Source organism: Delphinapterus leucas, chromosome 9 (assembly GCF_059928025.1).
Source record: "Delphinapterus leucas isolate spDelLeu-1000000601 "Yukka" chromosome 9, BTC_Dleu_Yukka2, whole genome shotgun sequence".
Classification (NCBI taxonomy): domain Eukaryota; kingdom Metazoa; phylum Chordata; class Mammalia; order Artiodactyla; family Monodontidae; genus Delphinapterus; species Delphinapterus leucas.
Genome location: NC_143137.1, coordinates 48,806,576 through 48,826,335, shown reverse-complemented (window position 1 = coordinate 48,826,335; position 19,760 = coordinate 48,806,576). Strand labels below are relative to the sequence as shown.

Genomic DNA, 19,760 nt, shown 5'->3' with positions numbered 1-19,760 from the left:
TGAGTGCGTGCGAGTGGTGAGCCCTGCAGCCGGTCCCGGCGGCAGCTGCCCTCTGCCTCCCCCGCACACTCCGCGCATTGTTTGGGACTGTCGGGAAGACGCCTCGCACCTCACAAATCATTTAAGCACCTCAGTCTGACGCCTGCAGTCATTAACAAAGTAATCCATTAATCTTAAAGTTTTGACACCCGAGGGCCCAGCATCCCAACCACATAAGTTCTGCTGAGGCAGGAGGAAGAAGCAGAGGGAGAGGGGAGATGAGACAGAGAGAGGAAAGGGCGGGGGCGGGGGGGGGGAACAGAAAGAGAGAGAAGGATTCTTTTGGGGGGTTCCTCCCTTTTATTTCCCTTTTCCTCCTCCGCCATAAACCAGTTCCTGGATCTCAGAACTGGTCTGTCTCTGTTTTCCTTCCCGTCTGTCTGTCTTTCCCTCTTTTCTTCCTTCTTCTCCCCTCTCCTCCTCCCTGTCTCTCCTCTGTCCACCTCTCCTCCCCCCACTTCCCTCAGGCCCTCGCCCCCCTCCCAAAGCCCAGCTCGGAGTCCGCGCCCACGGACCCCGGACCCCGGCCCATTGTTAGCCGGCTTTTCCACGACAACTATGCATCTGGCTCCAGCGGGAAGCGGAAAACGGGAGGCGGCTCTCCAGGCTTCCCGACCCTCCTGCGCCATCAACTTCTCAGGAGTGGCTCGAGAAAGATAGATGCATGTGCCAAGCGAGACAACAACCCCAGATCTATGTGTCCAAATCCCTGTAGCCAGGGCGGCGGCCAGCCAAAGAAATGCCGCCCCGAGCAGGCGCGTGCGGCTCCTGGCATTCTGGGTTTCATACCCGTAGGGCTCGGGTGCGGTAAGTATTTCTGATTTCCAGGAAGTCTGTTGGAAGTTAGCAGCACGGAAGGAGAAGGCGCTTGCTTGTTCTCTCTTGTTTTCTTTTTCTTTTCCTCCCCTTCTTCTCATCCTTGTCGCTCTGGTGGGGGCTTCTTGGTTCAGATGCAGTGAGTGCTCCCTGGCAGCCCGAACTGTCTCCTGCACTGTCCCGCTTCTTGGCCACCCGGGATGTTTGCACTCGGGTTCTGTTGTGAGAAACAGCACCGCGGGTGACAGAGGGCGACCCAAGGAGGAATTATAAAGGTTCTGTTTCTCTCTTCACTTTCTTTTTTCCAACTTGAGACTGAGCGAATCTTGGACTGTGCTGGAGGGTTCAAAAGATAACACCTTTAGATACCAAACAATAACTTTGAAAAAATCCACCAAGCCAGAAAAAGGGAAGGAGGCTGAGAGAGAAATCTGAAGGTATCTCTTTTCCCCCAAACCCTGAGGATGATGATTCGCTTTTGCTTCCTTTGAAATGGACCAAGTGATCAGACTCCCCCTGGCCGGCAGGCATCGGTGGCAGGAAAATAAATCATTCTGATGGCCAGGGAGAGAAAGATTGTCGGAGGAGAAAAATCTACGTAGAAAACAAGAAAGGCTGACCATGCCACAAGGATAGGACTCCATCTCTGAGGCTGGCATCAAAGGGGGCTTGGGTTGGAAATTAGATATAAAGTGGACTTCGTCATTGACTAGCCCAGAGCATTGCCTTACAGATAGAGATGCTATTTTGGAAAATGTAGGGTTTTTTTCAGTTTTCTTGCTTTTATTCCAAACAAAGCTCTGAAGGAAGTCTGAGTGCGATCAATCTTGCTCACCAAAAGCCTTGACAGCTTCTGGCCCTTAAGAACACATTTCAGCTTCGAGCTCTTTCCAAGATCAAATGTGGCCGAGCAAAGAGGAGAGCAGGAAATGCAAGTAAACAAGGAAAACTAGTCTTTTAAAAGATTTTTCTTTTTTGGCAGCAGAAAGAGTTATAAGGCTGCTTTTAGGAAAGGTGCTTTGTGGACTCTGGGATGGTGGCTTTTGGCATTTGCTTTTACCAGAAAATATTGAGGGGTTAAGGGGAGGGGGAGCGTGGAGAGGAAGCAGCGCTGCCCCCGTATCGTTGAGGCTTTGTCAGGGGCTGCGTGGGTGAGAGCTTTCTGCTGGCCTCAGCGGCCTTAATTCAAATACCATCTGGAAGAAAACCCTTTTTTTGGACCATTCAACACTGAAATCTTCCCAAAACCTATTACTTTAACTCAGGAGATATTTTAATAAGGATTTCTTTTTAATACCTAGGAAACTGGGGTTGAGATTGATATTTTTTCTTTGATAGTCAAAATGAATGTCTTGACTGCCAAGATATGGGAAATCATATTGGAATCTCCTTTCTAAAATCTCTGCCCTGAGGGAAGAAGGACTTCTCCAAACCAGTTCTCCCTCAGCTAAAGAGTAGATTTTAGAGATTTTAGAAACGGATTCAAACAGTGGGATCTCTGAAAGATTTTCATCTCTGGATGGGTAGGTTTCTCTCTCTCTCTCCCCCCCCCCCCGCCTCCACCACTGTTTCGTCTTCTCCCAGGTAATTTTACACACTTCTCTAAAATTATTACTTAAAAGAAGACCCCCTTGTCTCAGCCTACTGTGTTCAGGTCTGAACAACCAAAAGGGTGGAAGCTCCAGTCCTCACAAAGACTGGTTTTCCAGCCTCTACATTTCTGAGGTGCGCCATATGTCAGCAGGGAGGTTGGGGGTGGGGGATGGTAGGGAGCAAATCTACTTCTTCCACTGCCCAAACTCTTTAAAAAGAAAAAAAATACATAGCAGGAGCCCCAGGACAGATTTGGGGGAAGCACCTCTAGCAGTGAGAGAAACACCCAGATCTCTACAGCTGCCGTGCTTTGCATCTGCCCAGCCTTTTTCTTTTCTTTTTTTTTTTAAACTTCAGGAGTTTCTCTAAAAGCAGCTCCTTCACGCCCAGTAGGTACCCCCAAAATGGCTCCACTGCCTGTTTTTAAAGCTCATCTTCAGGAGCTTCTCAGGGGAAAGATAGAGGCCATGATTATGTATATTTTGGATTGCAAACAAAATGGCGACATTTCCCATCTCTGCCTCTGAAAGATACAATCCAGGGAGATGGGGGATTTATTTCTCACATCAGATGCTCCTGATCCCCAGACACAGGTGGTTCCTCACTTCCAGCTTTGACAGGGGCGCTGCTGATGGGGATGTAGTTCTGAGGTTTGCACTTTCAGATTTCGGTTTCTTCTCCGAGCAATTCTTTAATCTGAAGATGAAAATATTTCCCTTTCCTGTGCCTGCCTTTGCCTCTGCCTCTGCCAGCCAGTCAGTCGGCAGCTCTATCTGAAATCCAGCAGTAGGAATGTAATGTTTAGCTCCTGTAGCATCAAATAAAAGAAGTACTTGTAAAACTGCATTTTTATTAGAAAGATACCAATCTCCTTTCTCTCTCCCCCTCCCCCTGGGGCCATAAAAGGAAAGCAGGGAGGGAAGAAGGAGAGGAAATAAATCCAGAGTATGCCAAATCCTATTTTCCGGGAAGAAGCCAATGCTGGGACTCAAGCAGTCCATGGAAGGACTCGGGGAGGCTCCTTGGAGTTCAGCTCTTCTTTTGCTGGAGACCTGGGTGAGCCTCAGTCTCTTCCGAGCCGCCCCGCTCCCAGTGGCGATTTTAGGAGTGATTCTTTCCTCCGGGCGCGATAAGGGACAGCGAAGCATCGGCGGAGAGGCCAGTTGCTCCTAGAAAGTGCTCGGCATCCTCCGCGCGGCCGGCGATTCCCCGGGTTAAGACGTTGGCTGGTCTGCTTTGACCGGAGGAAGGTGGTGAAGCAGAAGACAGCCCTACCTTATTCCCCGGCGGGGCTGCCCGGGCACCTGTGCGCCCCGCGCCGCGCCTCAGCCGGGCTGCCTTTGTTCCTCCCGCACTCAGCACTCCGCAGCCCCTGCGCCCGCGGCCGGCCTCGGTGGCAGCTGGGAACCGGGCAGCCCAGCGGGCAGGCAGCTCAGCGTTTCCAGAACTGCCGCCGCGAGAAGCTCCGGCTGCCTTCCCGAGGATTCGCCGCGCTCCCGGGCGAGCCGCCTGGCCAGGCCTCAAGCCGGAGCTGGAGGGCTGCCGCGGCCTGCTCCGCCAGTTCGCCTCTGCCTGGACTCCACGCAGACCCTTATCTTCGGCCAAAGAATCCCTTCTGAACACGGATATTATTCAGAATAGAAACTTTATTTTATTTTTTTGTTTTGTTTCTCAGAATGTGAGCAGCAAGGAATGTAGAACTCTCAAAACAAACCTAGCGTTTTTCGCATTTACAGATTATTTTTTTTCAGTTTCGCTTGATGTTACAAACCTAAATCACTGTTTTCAGAAGCTGGATCCTCTCTGGTATTATTGCATCGTTACTGTTTTTATAAAGGAATTCTATTTCCCTTTCGAATAAAATTTTTTTCTATGTACGCCAATACACCATTGAACAAAAGGCCCAAGAAACCTTCTGAACAATCAGGGTACAGAATTTCTTTAATATAAATACGAACGGATGGGGATAAATAATATTTAAAACTTATTCAATGCTTGCAAAAAAAATATAAATAAATCTGACTGTTCACCAGCATACACACACGGAAAGACGTACACTTAGTCATCCTTGCACAGGGAGCCCCTGTTTCAAAGCGCCTTTGATTTTTTTCTCGCTCTTTACAAGAAGTGCAATTAAAAAAAATACTAAAAACTAAAAAAAAAAAGTAATCGCTTCCCCTCGGGAGCCATAATGTACGAACAAATTCACATCAAAGAACTTGGCTAGAAAATTTGTTCATATACCCTGTTTCTGATCAAAGAGTAGAGAAGGTAAAGGTGCAGGGCCAGCGGCCGAGCGAGGGGCGGGAGGTGATAAATATCGCTACTGATACTGACAGCCATTCCAGCAACCAAGATTGCTACGTCACATAAACTATAAAAACGTGTTACCAAAGAAAACAAAACGGGGGGGGGCGGAGGAGAGAGAAAAGGGAGGGGCGGGAAGAACCTTAAACAAACAAAAAAAGCAAACGAAGAAGAAAGGTAGGTAGCGGGGGTGGGGTGGGGACTCTCCTGGCGCGCAGCCCCGAGCCCACCATCACAGATGGGTGAGCTTGGGGGCTTCCTGAATTCTTCCCTGAGAAGGATGGTGGGCGGTAAGGTCCGTGTAGGTGGGGTGCGGCTCCCCTGGCCCGGGCCCATGATGGTGGCCACTGCCCAGCGGCCCAGCGCCCCCGTAGTCCATGGCAGCCGAGGCGGCGTGGGGGAGGTGAGTTAGGCCAAAGAGGGGGGGGCCAGAGTTGCTCATGGGCTCCACATAGTTGCCCCCAACGAAGACAGGGCTTCCCTGTAAGTGTGGCGTCCCATAGCTGCCGTTGCCCTGCAGGCCATGCGCGTGCGGATCATAGTTGGGTGTGCCCCCCGCGCCCGCCCCCGTCGCGGTGTAGCGCTTCTGCGGGGGCGGCGGGGGCGCGCAGCTGGGCAGGGGTGCTGGATAGGAGGCGGGGGGCAGCCCGTAGGCGCCCTGGGGGGGCTTGGAGAAAGGCGGGGGCGACTGGGGCTCGTACGGGACGCTGTTAACCAGCGAATGCATAGAGTTAAGATAACCGCCAGCGCCGGGCGGCACGGGACTGCGACTTGGGGACTGGCCCCCTGATGATGTCAGCATGCCCTTGCCCTTCTGATCCTTCTTGTACTTCATGCGGCGATTCTGGAACCAGATCTTGATCTGGCGCTCGGTGAGGTTCAGCAGGTTGGCCATCTCCACACGGCGCGGCCGGCACAGGTAGCGGTTGAAGTGAAATTCCTTCTCTAGCTCCACCAGCTGAGCGCTCGTGTAGGCCGTGCGCGCCCTCTTGGACGACGCCTGCCCAGGTGGGCTCTTGTCACCTGCGCAGCTCTCCCCTGCGAGATCAGAGGAGAGAGGAAGAGTGGCATCAGGGGCTGCCTGCAGCCCCGCCCAGCCCCTTACCCAGCCAGGCCCCTCCTTCCTCCAGGCCCCAAAGATCCCTCCGTTTGTCAGGGCCCAGAAAGGGGAAGAAGTAACTACGTATTGTCCTCTGTCCTGGTGGGGAAACAGCGCCTGTAGCCCGTCATTGAGTAAAGCTGCAAATCATAGGCCTCTCCAAGGGGGTGTGTGGAAGGAACAGAAAAGCAGAACCCCCTGTTTGCCTTCCTGGTCTGTATTTCCCTTCCGGAGCTATTCACTTTCTGACTCATTTACTGATCCTTCAGCCCTATCAGACTACAAACTCCGTGTGGGCAGGTGTCACCATGTTCATTCCCTTCACAGTAACTGGAATGTGGGGCACCTAATATACACTCAATAAAACTTTCCCTCCATCACTAACTGACTGAAGGATTGGACAGTTGCCTCAACTGGCCACTTATTTGATCTGTCCAGTATAAACGAGTGGAGTGGAAGCTCCAATCTGGAAGGCCTTCTCTGCCAGAAAGAAGAGATCCCATTGAAAAGAGATTACATTTCTGGTGGTGAGGCCCAGCCCCCTGATGCTGGATGCTATTAATTAGGGTTCTCCATGTCATCAAGCACCCTGCCCCAGCTTTGGCCACTAATCTTGACCATCCTTTCCTCCCTGGCCCCCCAAATCCTGGCTCTGGATGGTCCCAGATGCTCAGGTTCTGAACAGAGCACTAGCAACTGGAGAAGGCAGCGGCAAAGGGAACGAAGAGGCTGGGAAGCCCAAGACCCAGCGTCTGTCCTCTATTGGAATCTGGTTCCAGGAGGCCCATGTGGTTCCCATTAGCATCCCCTCCCCCAGGAAATCCCTGGCTGCCTTCATTGTACTAAGTCTGAGTAGGGCCTTCCCAGAGATAAGGCAGCCACTCCATCTACTGGAGCAAAAATTTAAAATAGCCTCTGATTATAGGCAGAGCATTGATTCTGACTTGGAGGCCTGCTTTTATTCTGCCACATTTCATTGTGGGGTGGGTGCCACTGTTTCATTAGAAATGAGGAGCTGTGCTAAAAAGAGACAGTGCTGCTCAGGTTTGCTCTGCCCAAAGGTCCTAACGCCACAGGGAGGGACTCCAAAGTCACTAGGCCCCACTTGCTCATAAGAGAGGTCCGGAAAGACTCCCATCAGGTCTCTCTCTGTCCTGCGCAGAGTCCAATCACTTCCCTAGTTGCAAAGCCTCTGGAAACCTTTGAGAGTTGGGGGGAGGAGGAGTGGTGAATTCTGGAAATAATCCAGCGCTCCTAAACCTTGCTGGTTGTGTCTGGAAGTGGCCTGGGGGGCTGGGAGCCAGGTCAGTGGACCCTCTTCCGGAAGGCGGCCCTTTACCTGAGCTGGAGCCGCTGGTTTTCTGCTTTGTGTTTTGCCGAGACTCTTTCATCCAGGGGAAGATTTGTTTGGCCACGGTGGGCGAGTTGAGTAGGGGGCTCTTGGCTGCGCTGGCGGGGGTGGGGTTGCTGCTGCCATTCTGAGGGGGGGAGACTGACGAGGGGGGCGGGGGCGCGGCAGGGGCAGGCGCAGGGGGCTGCGGCGGGGGTTGCGGCTGCGGTGGGGCAGGGGGCGCGCCCTGGGGCGGTGGCGGGGCCAGGGGCGGCTCGCCCAGGCCCGGTGGCTGGCTGGGCGGACCGCTCAGGGTGCGCAGACACGCCTCGCTCAGCTCGTGCGCCTTGGGGTGGCCCCCGGCATTTGCGGGCGACTGGAGCGAACAGGCGGGTCTGTGGTACTCGCCGTCGGCGCCCAGTGCTGCGGACGCCGGGTACGGCTGCTGACTGGCATTATAACCGAACCCGTTGGCTGCCTGGTAAGGGTAGCCACCGTAGATCGCCGAGCTGTCGTAGTAGGTCGCTTTTTGCATCGCGTTGTTTCACGATCTTGATCGCACACTCTGACAGGGGCTTGACACCCGTGAGGGCGCACATTGGCACGCCCCCGCGGTCACGTGACGCTCCGCCGCCAATGGCCGCCCAGCGCAGACCTGGGGGGGCGAGAATCGCAGCGCCATGAGGGCTCCGCGCAAATCCATCTTACTCTCAATAGCTAAGTGACATGAAAGCCATAAAAGAAAAAGTGGTCAGCAATATTTAGCAGCACGATTTGGCCCCGGGCGCAGAGAGCCGCGCTATAAAAAGCCGCTGGAATTTACTGGCAGCTACAAATATTTGCTTAACTTGCATCTGGAGTTGGGGTGTTTTCCGGGGAGAGGGGAGGAGAGTGAGAGGTCCGGAAGCCGGGTCTGGGGAGCTGGAATCCAAAAGAAGAAAGGCCTGATGGGCTAGAAAGGAACAGGCTCTGGATCCCTTCTTTTCCAGGGAAGAAGAAAATTGGGGTGTCCCTTCCTCTCCACAACTTGGATTCCTCCCCTCTGGAGATCATAGGGAAGGGGCAAGGGGGCAAAGGGGAGCTTGGGTCACCAACTTTTTCTCCAATCCTCTCTTTAGGACGGATATTTGCCAAAAGAACCATGACGCAGGGTGACTTCCCGTCCAGGCCCTTCTTGGACCTTCCAGCACCCAAGAGAGGTATGCACAAATTTTTTTCAGGCAATAGCCCTACTGGACCCTTGTCGATTTCAGAAGCTGAGCTTGTTAGACAGTTAATCTACCCTTGTGCAGGGATATGACCCACCTCCTCCAAATGAGACCCTTGTGGTCAAGGAGGGGAGAGAAAACTTTGGATGGAACATTCTGGGTGGGGATGGACCAACAACGACACCCTCTCCAGGAAGTTAAACTCAAATCTTAGACAGTTCTTTACTCCTTCCTTCTCCCTATTTCTCAGGCAGGTCCCAGCAGGCCACTCCCACCTCTTTGCCCCTGTTACAGAAGGTCTCCAGACCCTCCTGCCTTGGACTTTCTGAGGTCCTGTTATTCAGGGCAACTATCAAATTCTACCTGTTAAAACATGATGGATTAGAGAAAAAAAAAACCCATCAGGAACCTGAAAAACCAGCGTCATCTCCATGACCACGGCTTGAACTCTCCTTCCAACTTAACGATAATAGGTTCTGTCTTAGAAACTGCTATGTAATGTGATGTATGGGGGTCATTTGGCTCCGGACGAGGGATGGAAGCACAAGCCATAAAATCCTGCCAGAGTTCCCTGATCTTTGTGTGCCGTTGTTGTTGTTGATATTTGTTACTTGGCCTGTTTACCTGCTTCAGAAACACCAAGTAAAGGACAAACCTGGAAATCTAAAAAGCAATCGAAAGCCTTCTCAACCCTTTTTATTTAGAAAACATATTGTATAAGTGAAATCTATGTTTTATTTTTGTTTTCACCTTTGCATGGTCAACCTCCGGTTCTCACTCAGCTCAGAAAACTTTCACGTGAGTTCAAATAGTCGCTCCGCACACACAATCAGAATGTTAGTCTCTCTGACCATTTAAGAAAATTACAATGACAAATTCATTGTAATTGAATTTGAAAAGGGCTTACACTTCATGCCTCAACTATGTGTATTTGAGTCCTGAAGTTATTCAAGATTCCAGGAATAGCAGACACTTTGTTAACTAGAAAAAATTAATGTAATAAGCATATAGCAGTGGATGATTATAATTTTGTTTTTAATAATGGACTCCTTTGGATTTCATTATTAAACCAACAATCTGACCAACATCTGGAAAACAGGCACAATTAATTTTCCAGAACCTCAATTAAAAATTACAGCAGCCCTTATCCGGAGTTATTGTATGTGATCTTGAGCCCTGGAGTATTGTTTCTCTTTTGGAAATAGATAGGAAGCTACAGATACCATGATCAAAAAGTAAATAAAGGATAAAATAAAATTTAAAACAGATAGCAATTTAATGTCTCCGTTTCCTGTTCTTTCACTGAAAATAACTCCAATTACATTTGGCAGTGTTAATGTCTGCCATTATAAATTTTTAAGATACTGGGCTTGTGTAAAATAAAATGTCAGGTTAAGAAAATTACTCCAGACACTTGAACAGCAAGATATTAGATAAAACAAAATTAAGTTGATTTTGAACATGCAGTATTTCAAGTGACTTGCTAATTCATTATCACAGGCTACACCGGCCTGCGGCTTACGGTCTTTTCGTCAAGTTATGCATTGTCTTATAAAATAATAAAAACTACCGTTGAAACTCTAAGAGCGAACAACAACCTCCATAAACTTAAAATGTGAATTCACCCACCAAAGTCCTTCCTATTGTTTGAGGCCAACAGATAACCACCTTGGGGCCCACATAATCCACCACCCCACCCCACCCCAGCCCCCAAAGTTTGCAACCTAGTAAAGAAGTTGGAGATTTGCCAGCCAGGAAACTTTGCTTTGCATCCCCTGGCAAGGGCTGGGGATGGGAGGAGATTCCATTGAAAAGATCCGTTTCTGGACAGTAACCCCCAGGTGCAAAAACTGAAAGAGTTGAGGAGGCTCAACTGACTGCAGGAAGCAAGCCCTATTGTCTCTCTGGAAGATCTGCCCAAATTCAACCTCCTTCCTTCAGACACTGCTCCCTTTTTCACTCCCGCCACTTCCTCGGCCTGCCCTCACCCCGAGTTTAAGCGGGAACAGCGGGTAAGAGCTCCCGCGTTCCCTCGCCCACTGCTTCCCCTCCTCCCCAACCCCGAAAAGTTGAGGCTGGGCTAGCGAGAGGGAAGAGGTGGGGGCGGGGATGGGAGAGCGGCCTGAACTCGAAGTGTAAGGGTATCAGTCACTGCCGGGAAGGAAGCTCCGGCTTGTGAACTCTTCTTGAACCGAGATTTAAGTCTGCAGCCATAAATCACCGAGACGTAAACTCCACCATTCAGCGCCGAAAGCGGCCGGTAGTGGCCCCGCTTACCTTAACTTCTGATGAGCGCCGTGAGCGCAGGCTCGGGCTCCGGCCCCCGGCCCGGCTCGGCTCCGCAGCCCGGCCGGGTCCCCTCGGCGCAGGCTGGGCACCGACCCTCAGCATCAGCCGAGACGGCGGGCGGGAGGGAGACCCCGAGGCCCGGACGCCGCGGTGCAGAGCGTGGCCGCCTAGCTGCTCCGGCACGGCTCGCCCAGGGCGGACTGGGGCGGCTCGGACCCCCCCTCCCACCCACCCCACCCACCCACCCACCCTCCCTCCCCTCCCCCACACCCCCGCCCCCTGCCCTTCCCGAGGGCAGCAGCCGCGGCCCGGAGATAAGCGCTAGCGCGGCGCAGGGCTCTGCCTGGGCTAGTGGCACCGACGTGGGTATGTTTCTTATGAATATTACACGCGGAGCAGCGTCTGGTCGGGGGGTGCGGTGGGGGGCGCTGGGGGCGGGCGGCAGGGGAGGCCGAGGCGGCTAGGGGGGAACGTGGGCCGGCGTGGGGGATGGGGCTGAGGCGAGGGGAGGGATGGGAGCGAGCGGGGGAGCTCGGCGGCGGCAGGAGGAGGGCAGCCTCCCCCCAACCCTCACCGCCCTCCCTCTCCCCGCTCCTAGGCGTCACTGAAGTCCAGGAAAATTATGCTAATGAGGACAAACGGCTCTCACAAAGGGGCTCTCTTTCTTAGGAATCCGTTTAGGAAACCACCTTACCCTGTGCCCTGGACGTTTCCAGTTGCGGGGCGAAGGGATGACGGAACCAAGAGAAGAGAGTTCCCCAGACTTTGGGCAGTTTACCTCACCTCACCTGCCACCCCCAATCCAAGAACCTCAAAGCCAATCTCTGGGGAGCTGGGATAGGGCCTCCTTTCTCGGGAGACTGCCCCAAGAGCCAACTGGGGTGTCTTTGGTTACATTTTTTAAGTAGAAACCCTTGAAATCCTGGCGGCTGGGAGGGAAGTAGCCTGGGGGAGATGCAGGTTGTCCAGGCCGTGAAATGGGACACTCTGGGCTCAGGTACACACAAAGGTGCTAGAATCCTGGGTCTCCAGCTCTTCTGTGCCCATTTCACAGTTCAAACACGCAGTTCACTCTCAGGCAAAGACAGATAAAGTTCTGACCCCCTGCAGGAACGTACACCTATATTTTCTTCCCTAATTGGTGGTAGATAGGGACGCTGAGCAGAGGAAAGGCCCGATGTGCCTGGTAACATTGCCAAAACTTTAAGGAGAATGGATGGTCTTTCTCCTCCTTAACGCCTCCCTCAACTCCCCAGATTCAGAAGTGAACTCTGCAAGGATATGTGTGTGGCAAAAAGAGAGAAATGGAGCTTTCGTGCAATTCCAAGGTGTCAGCGGCCGGTCCTTCTCAAAGGAAGGTGTTAAAAATATAAGTAGTATGTTTAAACTGTCAGGGAGCCAAAGTGTCACCTTAGAGCAAAAACAAAGCCAAGGGAAAAGGGAGAAATCAAAAAGCACTCCGGGCCAGGGTGGCCTCATGCATACCAATGGTTTTTGTCATTTATGGCTGGGCAAGATTTATGACTCGGCGCCCCAAAGCTGTAAACAGAGCACAAAACAGCAAACACTTGCTCCTTATGGCATATTGCTCCAGCGCGACTTGAAAGGGGTAGCCAGGCAGCGTAGGAGGCGAGAGCCGCCGCAAAAATCCGCTGGGCGGCATTTTCTCTTCAAACCGGCCGGGTTGGATGTGGCATTTGAAGAAAGAAGGCGTGGGTCAATAATCAACCCGCACTTTCTCCTCCAAACTGCTGACGCGACTCGCCGCTTTCTCAGCTAAGCCAGCTGCCGGGAAGGCCAGCTCTTCGTGAGAACCTGCCGGGGGAGGGGATGGCCCAGGGCGCCGAGGTGAGGGATGGGGCACCCCGGGCGCATACCTTTCCGCCGGCGCCAGGGCTGTGCCGGCAAAACGCGGGGACTGGACCCGCCAAGACGCCGGAGCCCTGGGAAAGCCGGGGCGGGAGCTCGGGCCGGGCCTCCACCCGCCCCCGACTAGGTGGCCTCTGGGCTGCGGGCTGCGGGCTGCGGCGGGCAGAAGTAGGGCTTGGACCTCAGGACTAGGGTCTGGCGGCCTGGCACGCAGACTGCCCGGGTCCAGGCCTCTCTGCTGACATCCAACAGATTGGCTTTTGGAGCTAGGCAGGCGAGGTGATTAAAAATAATAATGTATAATAGCTGACGGATTTTTGTTTGTTACTGCTTTTTAAAAGAAAAATATCGCCAGTCGATTTCCACCGCCGCTGCCGCCGCGCCCTTTCTAGGTAAATCCCGCAGCCATGCACCCGGCTCTGCCAAAACCGCTGAGGTTTTCTTTGGGGAGAGGACCCCTTGGCTGCCCCAATACCCCTAAGTCCCACGCCCCCGCCCCCCATCCCTCGCCCATGTGGACTAGAAGAAAACATTTTCTCAGCACTAGAAGAATCTCTGGAACAGCGGAGGTGCGCTGGTGCCTTTCTACCCTTCACAGGGGCCTCCTTGTGAACTTATCTGCGAGGGCCTGTGGGTGGCTCCACGGCTGGCTATGCAGCCAGGCAGGAAGGTGAGGAATAACTGTTGGCAAGAAGAGGCATAGAAATCCCAGATTGGGGAGGAAAATCAATGAGGAAATAAGCTTGCCTGTGAGGTTGAAGTTGGCATTTTGAGGGTAAAAGGGGACTAGCCTTTTTTAAAGAAGTATAGCTGTTGTTTAGCTATGATGGAGTGGCTTTAGCTCTTTCCGTGCAGGAAAAACCAACCGGTTCTCTATAAACGCCACTACTGCCTTCTCTCTGTGCACACTTTTATACAGAGTCAGCTCAAGAGTCCATCCCTAGATATTTATTCCGCGTGCTGGCACTGAAGTGACAATAAAAAGATGCCTTTAACAAACCTCTTCTATTCCCTCTCTCATTCTTTCTAGCGAAACTATATTATTTATGAGTCTTTAACTGGGTCAAAAATGTACCAGAACTGGGTCATAAATCATATGAAATGCTGACAAGTAATTGAACAGCAATTAAAGCTTACATTTTATTTCCAAGGGGTGTTTTAGAGCACTTGAAATGGCCTCGGTTAAACACAGTTAGCGCCTGGGCCAGTAGCGGGGGAGGGCTGAAGCAGCCCTTCCGTCTGGGGAAGTAAATCCCACTCAAGTAGGGGAAACCTGATTTGATTTTTTTTCCAGTGCAGAACGAAATAAGATTTTTTTTTTAAGTCAGGAGACAAATACGATTCCCAACTCCTTGCAGGCATCTGTTTTCTCTGCTCCAAGAGCTTCAAGAGCAAAGGAAAGCGAAGTTTCCATCACCTTTTCAGGGAGTTTCCATCCTTTCCGGGAGTGCTGGGTCCCTAAAGCCCAGTTAGCTCAGGCTTTCCCAGTAATTTGGAAGCACACTGTTTAACTCTCTGCCCCCATTCTGGCTACAGCACCGTTTCTGGGGCTCTGAAACCGTTGAGATGTCTGCCTCTGCTTTCTGCAGACTCTGCCTTCAGACTTCCCTCCAGCCCAGGGCACACCAGCCAGTCCTCCAGCCCTCCTAGCTGGCTGAGGGCGTACAAGGGGGCGCCCAAGCCTTGTGCATTATGAAGCCCAAACGCAGCTCCAGCTCCCTGCTTTCTCTGTCTCCTGAATGTTAGAATAACAGAGCTTCTGGGCATTCAGCACGCTTGCCCCCACCCCAAGCCTCTCCGAGATTTGAGCTGTCCTTCTCCACCCCTACTCGGGCAGAGGGTGCTCAGGGAAACAATGGCTAGTCCTCAGGGTCTAGCTCCTTCAGTCTGGCAAGTGGGAATGCGCTTCCTGCAACCCAGCACTGAACAAAGTGGCCCGAAGCATCATCAATAAAATGGCAGCGCATCTGGACGCTCATTGATTTCCCTTTCCCAGCTGCTCTGGCTGTCCAGGTCAGCCCTCACCCTCCATCCTGGCCAGCAAACACAGCTAAATGGGGCGCGATCCCCCTTCTCCTTCACTCAGCCCCCACCCCCTCCAGGCAGTCGTGTCCAGCGAGCACAGCGTGGGCCACCTTGGCCCGAGCCGGCGCTTTGGGACCCTCCCTCTGCCTGGGGCTCAGCTTCTGGGACTCAAGCCCCGATGCAGTGGACAAAGCCACTGGAGCGTCGGAGGCCACCAGGCCCACGTAGTAGCCCCCGAGTGCCCCTTCCTTTACAGCCCCCCCAATACTTTCCAAGGAATTAAATTCAGTCTGAGGCGCTACTGGGGATCTTTCAAATGCTTTCGGTTCTAAGGGAGAAACAAAGGAAGAGAAGGGCTGAGGGTCCTGTCCCTGAACAAGGGTCTCCTCACCTGACCTTTGTCTCTCACAGCCATAACTCACTCTACATATGAACAATCAACGGAAATACCTTAAAATAAATTCCATCCTCCTGGTGTGGCCTGGAGTCCCATCGCTAGCTCGCCCAGAACTGCTCCATGAGCGCTGAAAACCGCAACCCGCTAGGAAAGCGCTTTCCGGAGAAGGGGCAGGAGAAGGAGGAGGTGGGTGCGAGGGGGTGGGGGGAAAAGCTCTCGCTCTGTAGAGAATCTAGAAAACGTAGTCACAGGCAAAGCCCGCCCGGGTCTCTGCTCCAAATGCCACAATAATGTGCTGTATTATGTGCTCACGTGGTCATACGTCAACTTAAATCCTTCTATTTGAAATAGGGAATCACTGAAGGAACTAGGTTTCCAAGCAGAACATTTAGCTTTTGGGGAGGTGAAGCGGGGTACCTTGACCAGCAATGGGGAAGGGAAGCACTGTCTAGGGCAGTAGGACACTGGGGGCATCTCCTCCCACCCCAACACGTGCCACACAAGGCCACTTATCTCCACTTATATTTCTTTACACATGATCCAGACACAAGGGAACAGCAATTCTATCTCCATTCTTATAGTCCACGGAACTTTCCTTACAGTCTTCCACTCACACATAAACTGAACCCCAAGCACTCTAGTCTCCCCTGGCCCGCTGGCCAGTGTGTCAAAAGGCAAGGCGCTAGCCCTGTTTCCAGAAGAAAACCCAATAAGGACTGGCCTAGTCAGTGGACTCCCTAATGGCCTGCCATTGTATGGAGTTTGCTAACACCCACACCATACACCACAGCCACTGGAGAAACCCAAAAGGCTCATAATTACCTGACAAAAGGCTGAAGCACCTCCTCCAAGTCCAGTTGGTTTTTTTTGACGGGAACCCCCTAGAAGAGAGATGCTTGGCTCTAGAGTGGTGGGTCAGGGTTTGCTAAATCTGAAGGGACCAAGCGCCCTGGCCAGATCTGTACTTACACATTTCATTAGTGCATAGCTCAGTGATACATGAAAAATGTAAGGGGAAATGACCTAATTGTCTCTGCAAGAGAGGAAAAAAAAAGAACCAACCTTTGCTGGCATCCCTTGAATTAACCTACTAGACAATCTAGGACCCTCTCTGCAGACAAGTCTGCCCACCCTCCCCCAAGACAACTCTGTGTCCACCATCAGAAACTGAACTGGACCAACTCAGCTCAGGAAGAACCTGGCATTACCCCTCCCCATCCCACTCCAACTCCTACCTTCTGCTTGGTGACACCATCCACTGACTTTAACACTTCACCCTCTCAGGAGCCATCTAAAAAGTTCCTCTTTTCAGGTCTTAGTTTCTGAACTAGGGGAGTGCTCTGAGGTGGTAAGATCCTCATGCCATATTCTTTTGTTCCTCGAGAGTAGGTCTTCAGCTGGCTAGGCCTCTCTAAGTGTGAGGACTCACTTGTAGCAGCTGCCGGAAGCTGTGCATGATTCCTTCCCTCCTCTCCTCCCCCACAGAGGAGCAGAAGAGGCCTGGTGAGAATGTAAGGCCCTCAGCAAAGGGGCCTGGTCATGGGGATGTCCAAATCACAAGGGCAATAAAAGAGGAGGAGACCGAATCCCTTGGAAGTAAGCCCTGGCCTAAGCTAGAGGTAGTGTTCCAATAAGGTTCTGTCTGTGGGATAGCTGGGAGAGAACCTCTTTGTGAACTTTCCCAGCTCTGAACGAAGCCACAAGCTAGAAAGTGAGAACCCAAAGTGAAAACCTGCTTCTCTCACGTTTTGGGGGTAGAGGACAGGACCAAAGGTTGGTTTCAAAAAGCACTCTCCAGTTCCCTGAGGACTCAGACAACTAATACACTGTCCTCTGCTCCCCTTACCCCTCCACCCACACAATTTCACCCTGAGCTCTCCAGATAGCGTGGCAAACCCCTTGCCTGCTCCCAACCAAAGTTTCTGCACAGGCTTCGACTCAAAGATGAGAAGGGGCCCCCTTCAGAACTCTCAGAGCAATCTGGAGCAAACCAAAACTCCCGAGGCCATAAATCAATGGGAGAAGTCTTTGGTACTGCTTCAGAGAAATGCCTTAACGCCAGCAAGGCCCAGCAGCATCTCAGCTCCAGCCAGGAGCCTCTATACCGCTATTAACAGCCCAGTTAATGCTCCAACTGCTGTTTAACAATTAACATTAACGACTTGGGGTGGGATGGGGTGATTGGGTGGGATGTGAAGGGAAAAATCTGAGCAAGTCAAAGGAAATTTAACTTCTGAGGTGAAAACAGCTTCGCTATGAGACCTTGGTCTGGGCAAGCCCCCGGGGAACCAGCAGCTGAGAGTCCTCCTTCACCACTCTGAAACCCACTTTCCTGGAGCAAGGCTGTGGGTCTTTTATGGTTCAGTTCCAGAGAACAAGAATAGAGATGCTCAAGTATCTAAGCCCAGGTTGGGAAACCCAGCTGCCAATCCCCCCTCTCCTGACTCCCCCACCCAACCTGGCCAGGGCTGGGGACACATACCCTGGATCCGTGCACCAGAGCCAAAATAGCCGTGAAGTTGTCTTGGAAGGAGCAGGTGACCAAGGATACAGAGCTTGAGTCAATATTTGCAAGGCTGTTGGCAGATTAGCTATATCTGTATTCAAACACTGCAATCTGATTTCTCTGTCAAAAATACACTTAACATTTTTCTCCCTTTACTTAACTCTAGTGGTTTTTCTACTCAGCGTCAGGTAGGGCCTTCTTTGCTCACGGGGTGTGTGTGTGTGTGTGTGTGTGTGTGTGTGTGTGTGTGTATGTGTGTGTGTGTGAGAGAGAGAGAGAGAGAGAGTGTGAGAGAGAGTAGATTATAGATCATTATTTAACATGAGATATTTCCTGTGGGTGCAACTACAGTACAAATGAGCTCCAAGTTCTCTGGACACATATGGATGTGTATATCACTTTATACACATGGCCACAGACCTCTGCAACTATTTACACATGCAGTGGTTCTGTTGTGTGCAGAGATGCAAATCATAAGTACACACTGAGTTGCAAATTCCTGAAATGCTCCATCTATACTTGGTATAAACAGACATACAGTAGCTGAGAACGTAACCAGCTTTACAATTACTCTGTTTACTTCCTATCTGATAAAGTAATAATTGTATCTGGAATACCATATCAGTCTTAGAGCAACACTGAATAGCATGTTTTGATTAATTAACAACCTGATATCTATTGTAGGAGCAGATTTCGGGGAAGGCTGAGGCCTAGGGAATAGAAGATAAAAATCTCAGAAAACTTTTTAAAATAAGTAATTCCTGAAAGCACAAAGCAAATCCATTCTTTCAACCCAAGCTTTTGAAAGCTATTCCAGCAGCCCCTCCCCCAAATAGGCACCAAATTTATGGATCTTTTACAAGGTAATAAACCACAGTAATTACCTCCCTGCATCCCAAACTAAGAGAACAAATTAAGCCAGAACTTGAAAAGAATTTTAAAGAGTTTTCCCTTGTTCCAAATAGGAAAAGAAAACGCCGAGACATACAAAACTCGTGCTTTTCGTATAGGAGGATCAGCGGATCAGCCCGGCTAAAGAAACCCAGAAGCCCAGCTGCCTGCGATGGTCTACACATTTGAAATACAGCATCTTCCTTCGTGCCAAGAAAAGGCAAAACGATAGGAGAAACTGCAAGGCGGCGACACAAGTTTCCTCCACGCAGAGCTGGGACTGGCCACAACTGCCGAGCTCACAGTCTCCGCAGGCGCCGCAAACAGTCCACAAGGAGAGCAGCCCACGCAGCGGCCGCCGCGCCAGTGGCCTCTACTTGCTTTTGCCCTGCTGTTCCGTGTAGCGGTTTGGTCTGTCTGGGGCATGCCGGAGGGGACAAACACACCATTCTGAGCCCCCTGCCCCACACACAGACACACATCTTTGGTCTATGCAACCGCCCCTCCGTACGAGGCCGGCTTTGGGGCAGAGCTTTGTCCGCTAGAGCCCCGCATTGGCTGGGCGTGCAGCTGAGGGGAACCAGCCCCAAAACTCCTCTGAAGTTAAATATTGACCAGCACCTCTTTCAAAGGGCATGGGGTTGCAGCTGCCACGGAAAGTAAACTCCTGCCCAAAGGCCCGGTGCGAAACCCGGGGCAGTGAAGAGTTCTGACGCAGCGCTTACCTCGAAAGATGTCGAAGACTGAACTCGAGAGTGTCTCCAGCTCCGGGCGCTCAGGGAACCGCCGTTTCCGGTGTCTGGGCGCTCTGCGGACAAACAAACAGCAGAGGGTGAACAGCGGCTGCGGAGGAAGGGAGTTGGAAGGCCGGAGGCCGAGACGAAGGCAGCGCGGGCACCAGGGTGGCCCCCGGGGTGACGCGGACACGGAGGAGTCGCCAGGGCACTCGTCCATGCGGCTCACTCATTGCTTGAAAGGTTCCGGTCTACAAATAGCCTGAAGATGATGATTTATTTTTGTAAAATAAATACATACTCCATCTCCGCACCCACACTCTTTTTTTTTCTTTTTATGCGGGGGGGAGGGGAAGCGGGAAGAAAATGGACCAGACGGAGGAAGACAAGAAGGTGGAAGAGGCTTTCTGTTGGTGTCCGCTCTGCTGCGAGAGCTCCTCTCGCACCTCAACTTGGGGATGTGAATGCACGCTTTATTTTCTTTTGCTAACAAAGGGAAGCCTTGTCTGGGAGCATTCAATCACCGACTCTCCTGAAACCTCACTAATAGTGTTCATTTCTGTTTGGCGCGAAATCAGATTCCAGCTCAGCCCATGGGCTGGGGCAGTCTTGTGAGGTTTTGTCTTCTGGTTCATTAAAGCCCTGGGGCATCCTTTC

General features: G+C 51.9%; 1 protein-coding gene across 1 annotated transcript; it reads right to left on the bottom strand.

Annotated features, from left to right (window-relative positions):
- Window positions 1-4,980: 4,980 nt before the first annotated feature.
- HOXA3 (homeobox A3) lies at window positions 4,981-7,736 on the bottom strand. Its single transcript, XM_022584559.2, has 2 exons — window positions 7,194-7,736; window positions 4,981-5,793 (listed from the first exon to the last, which is right to left on the bottom strand). Exons 1-2 carry the CDS (start codon window positions 7,717-7,719, stop codon window positions 4,988-4,990), a joined length of 1,332 nt encoding a protein of 443 aa, XP_022440267.1. The 5' UTR covers window positions 7,720-7,736; the 3' UTR covers window positions 4,981-4,987.
- Between the last annotated feature and the right edge of the window lie 12,024 nt (window positions 7,737-19,760).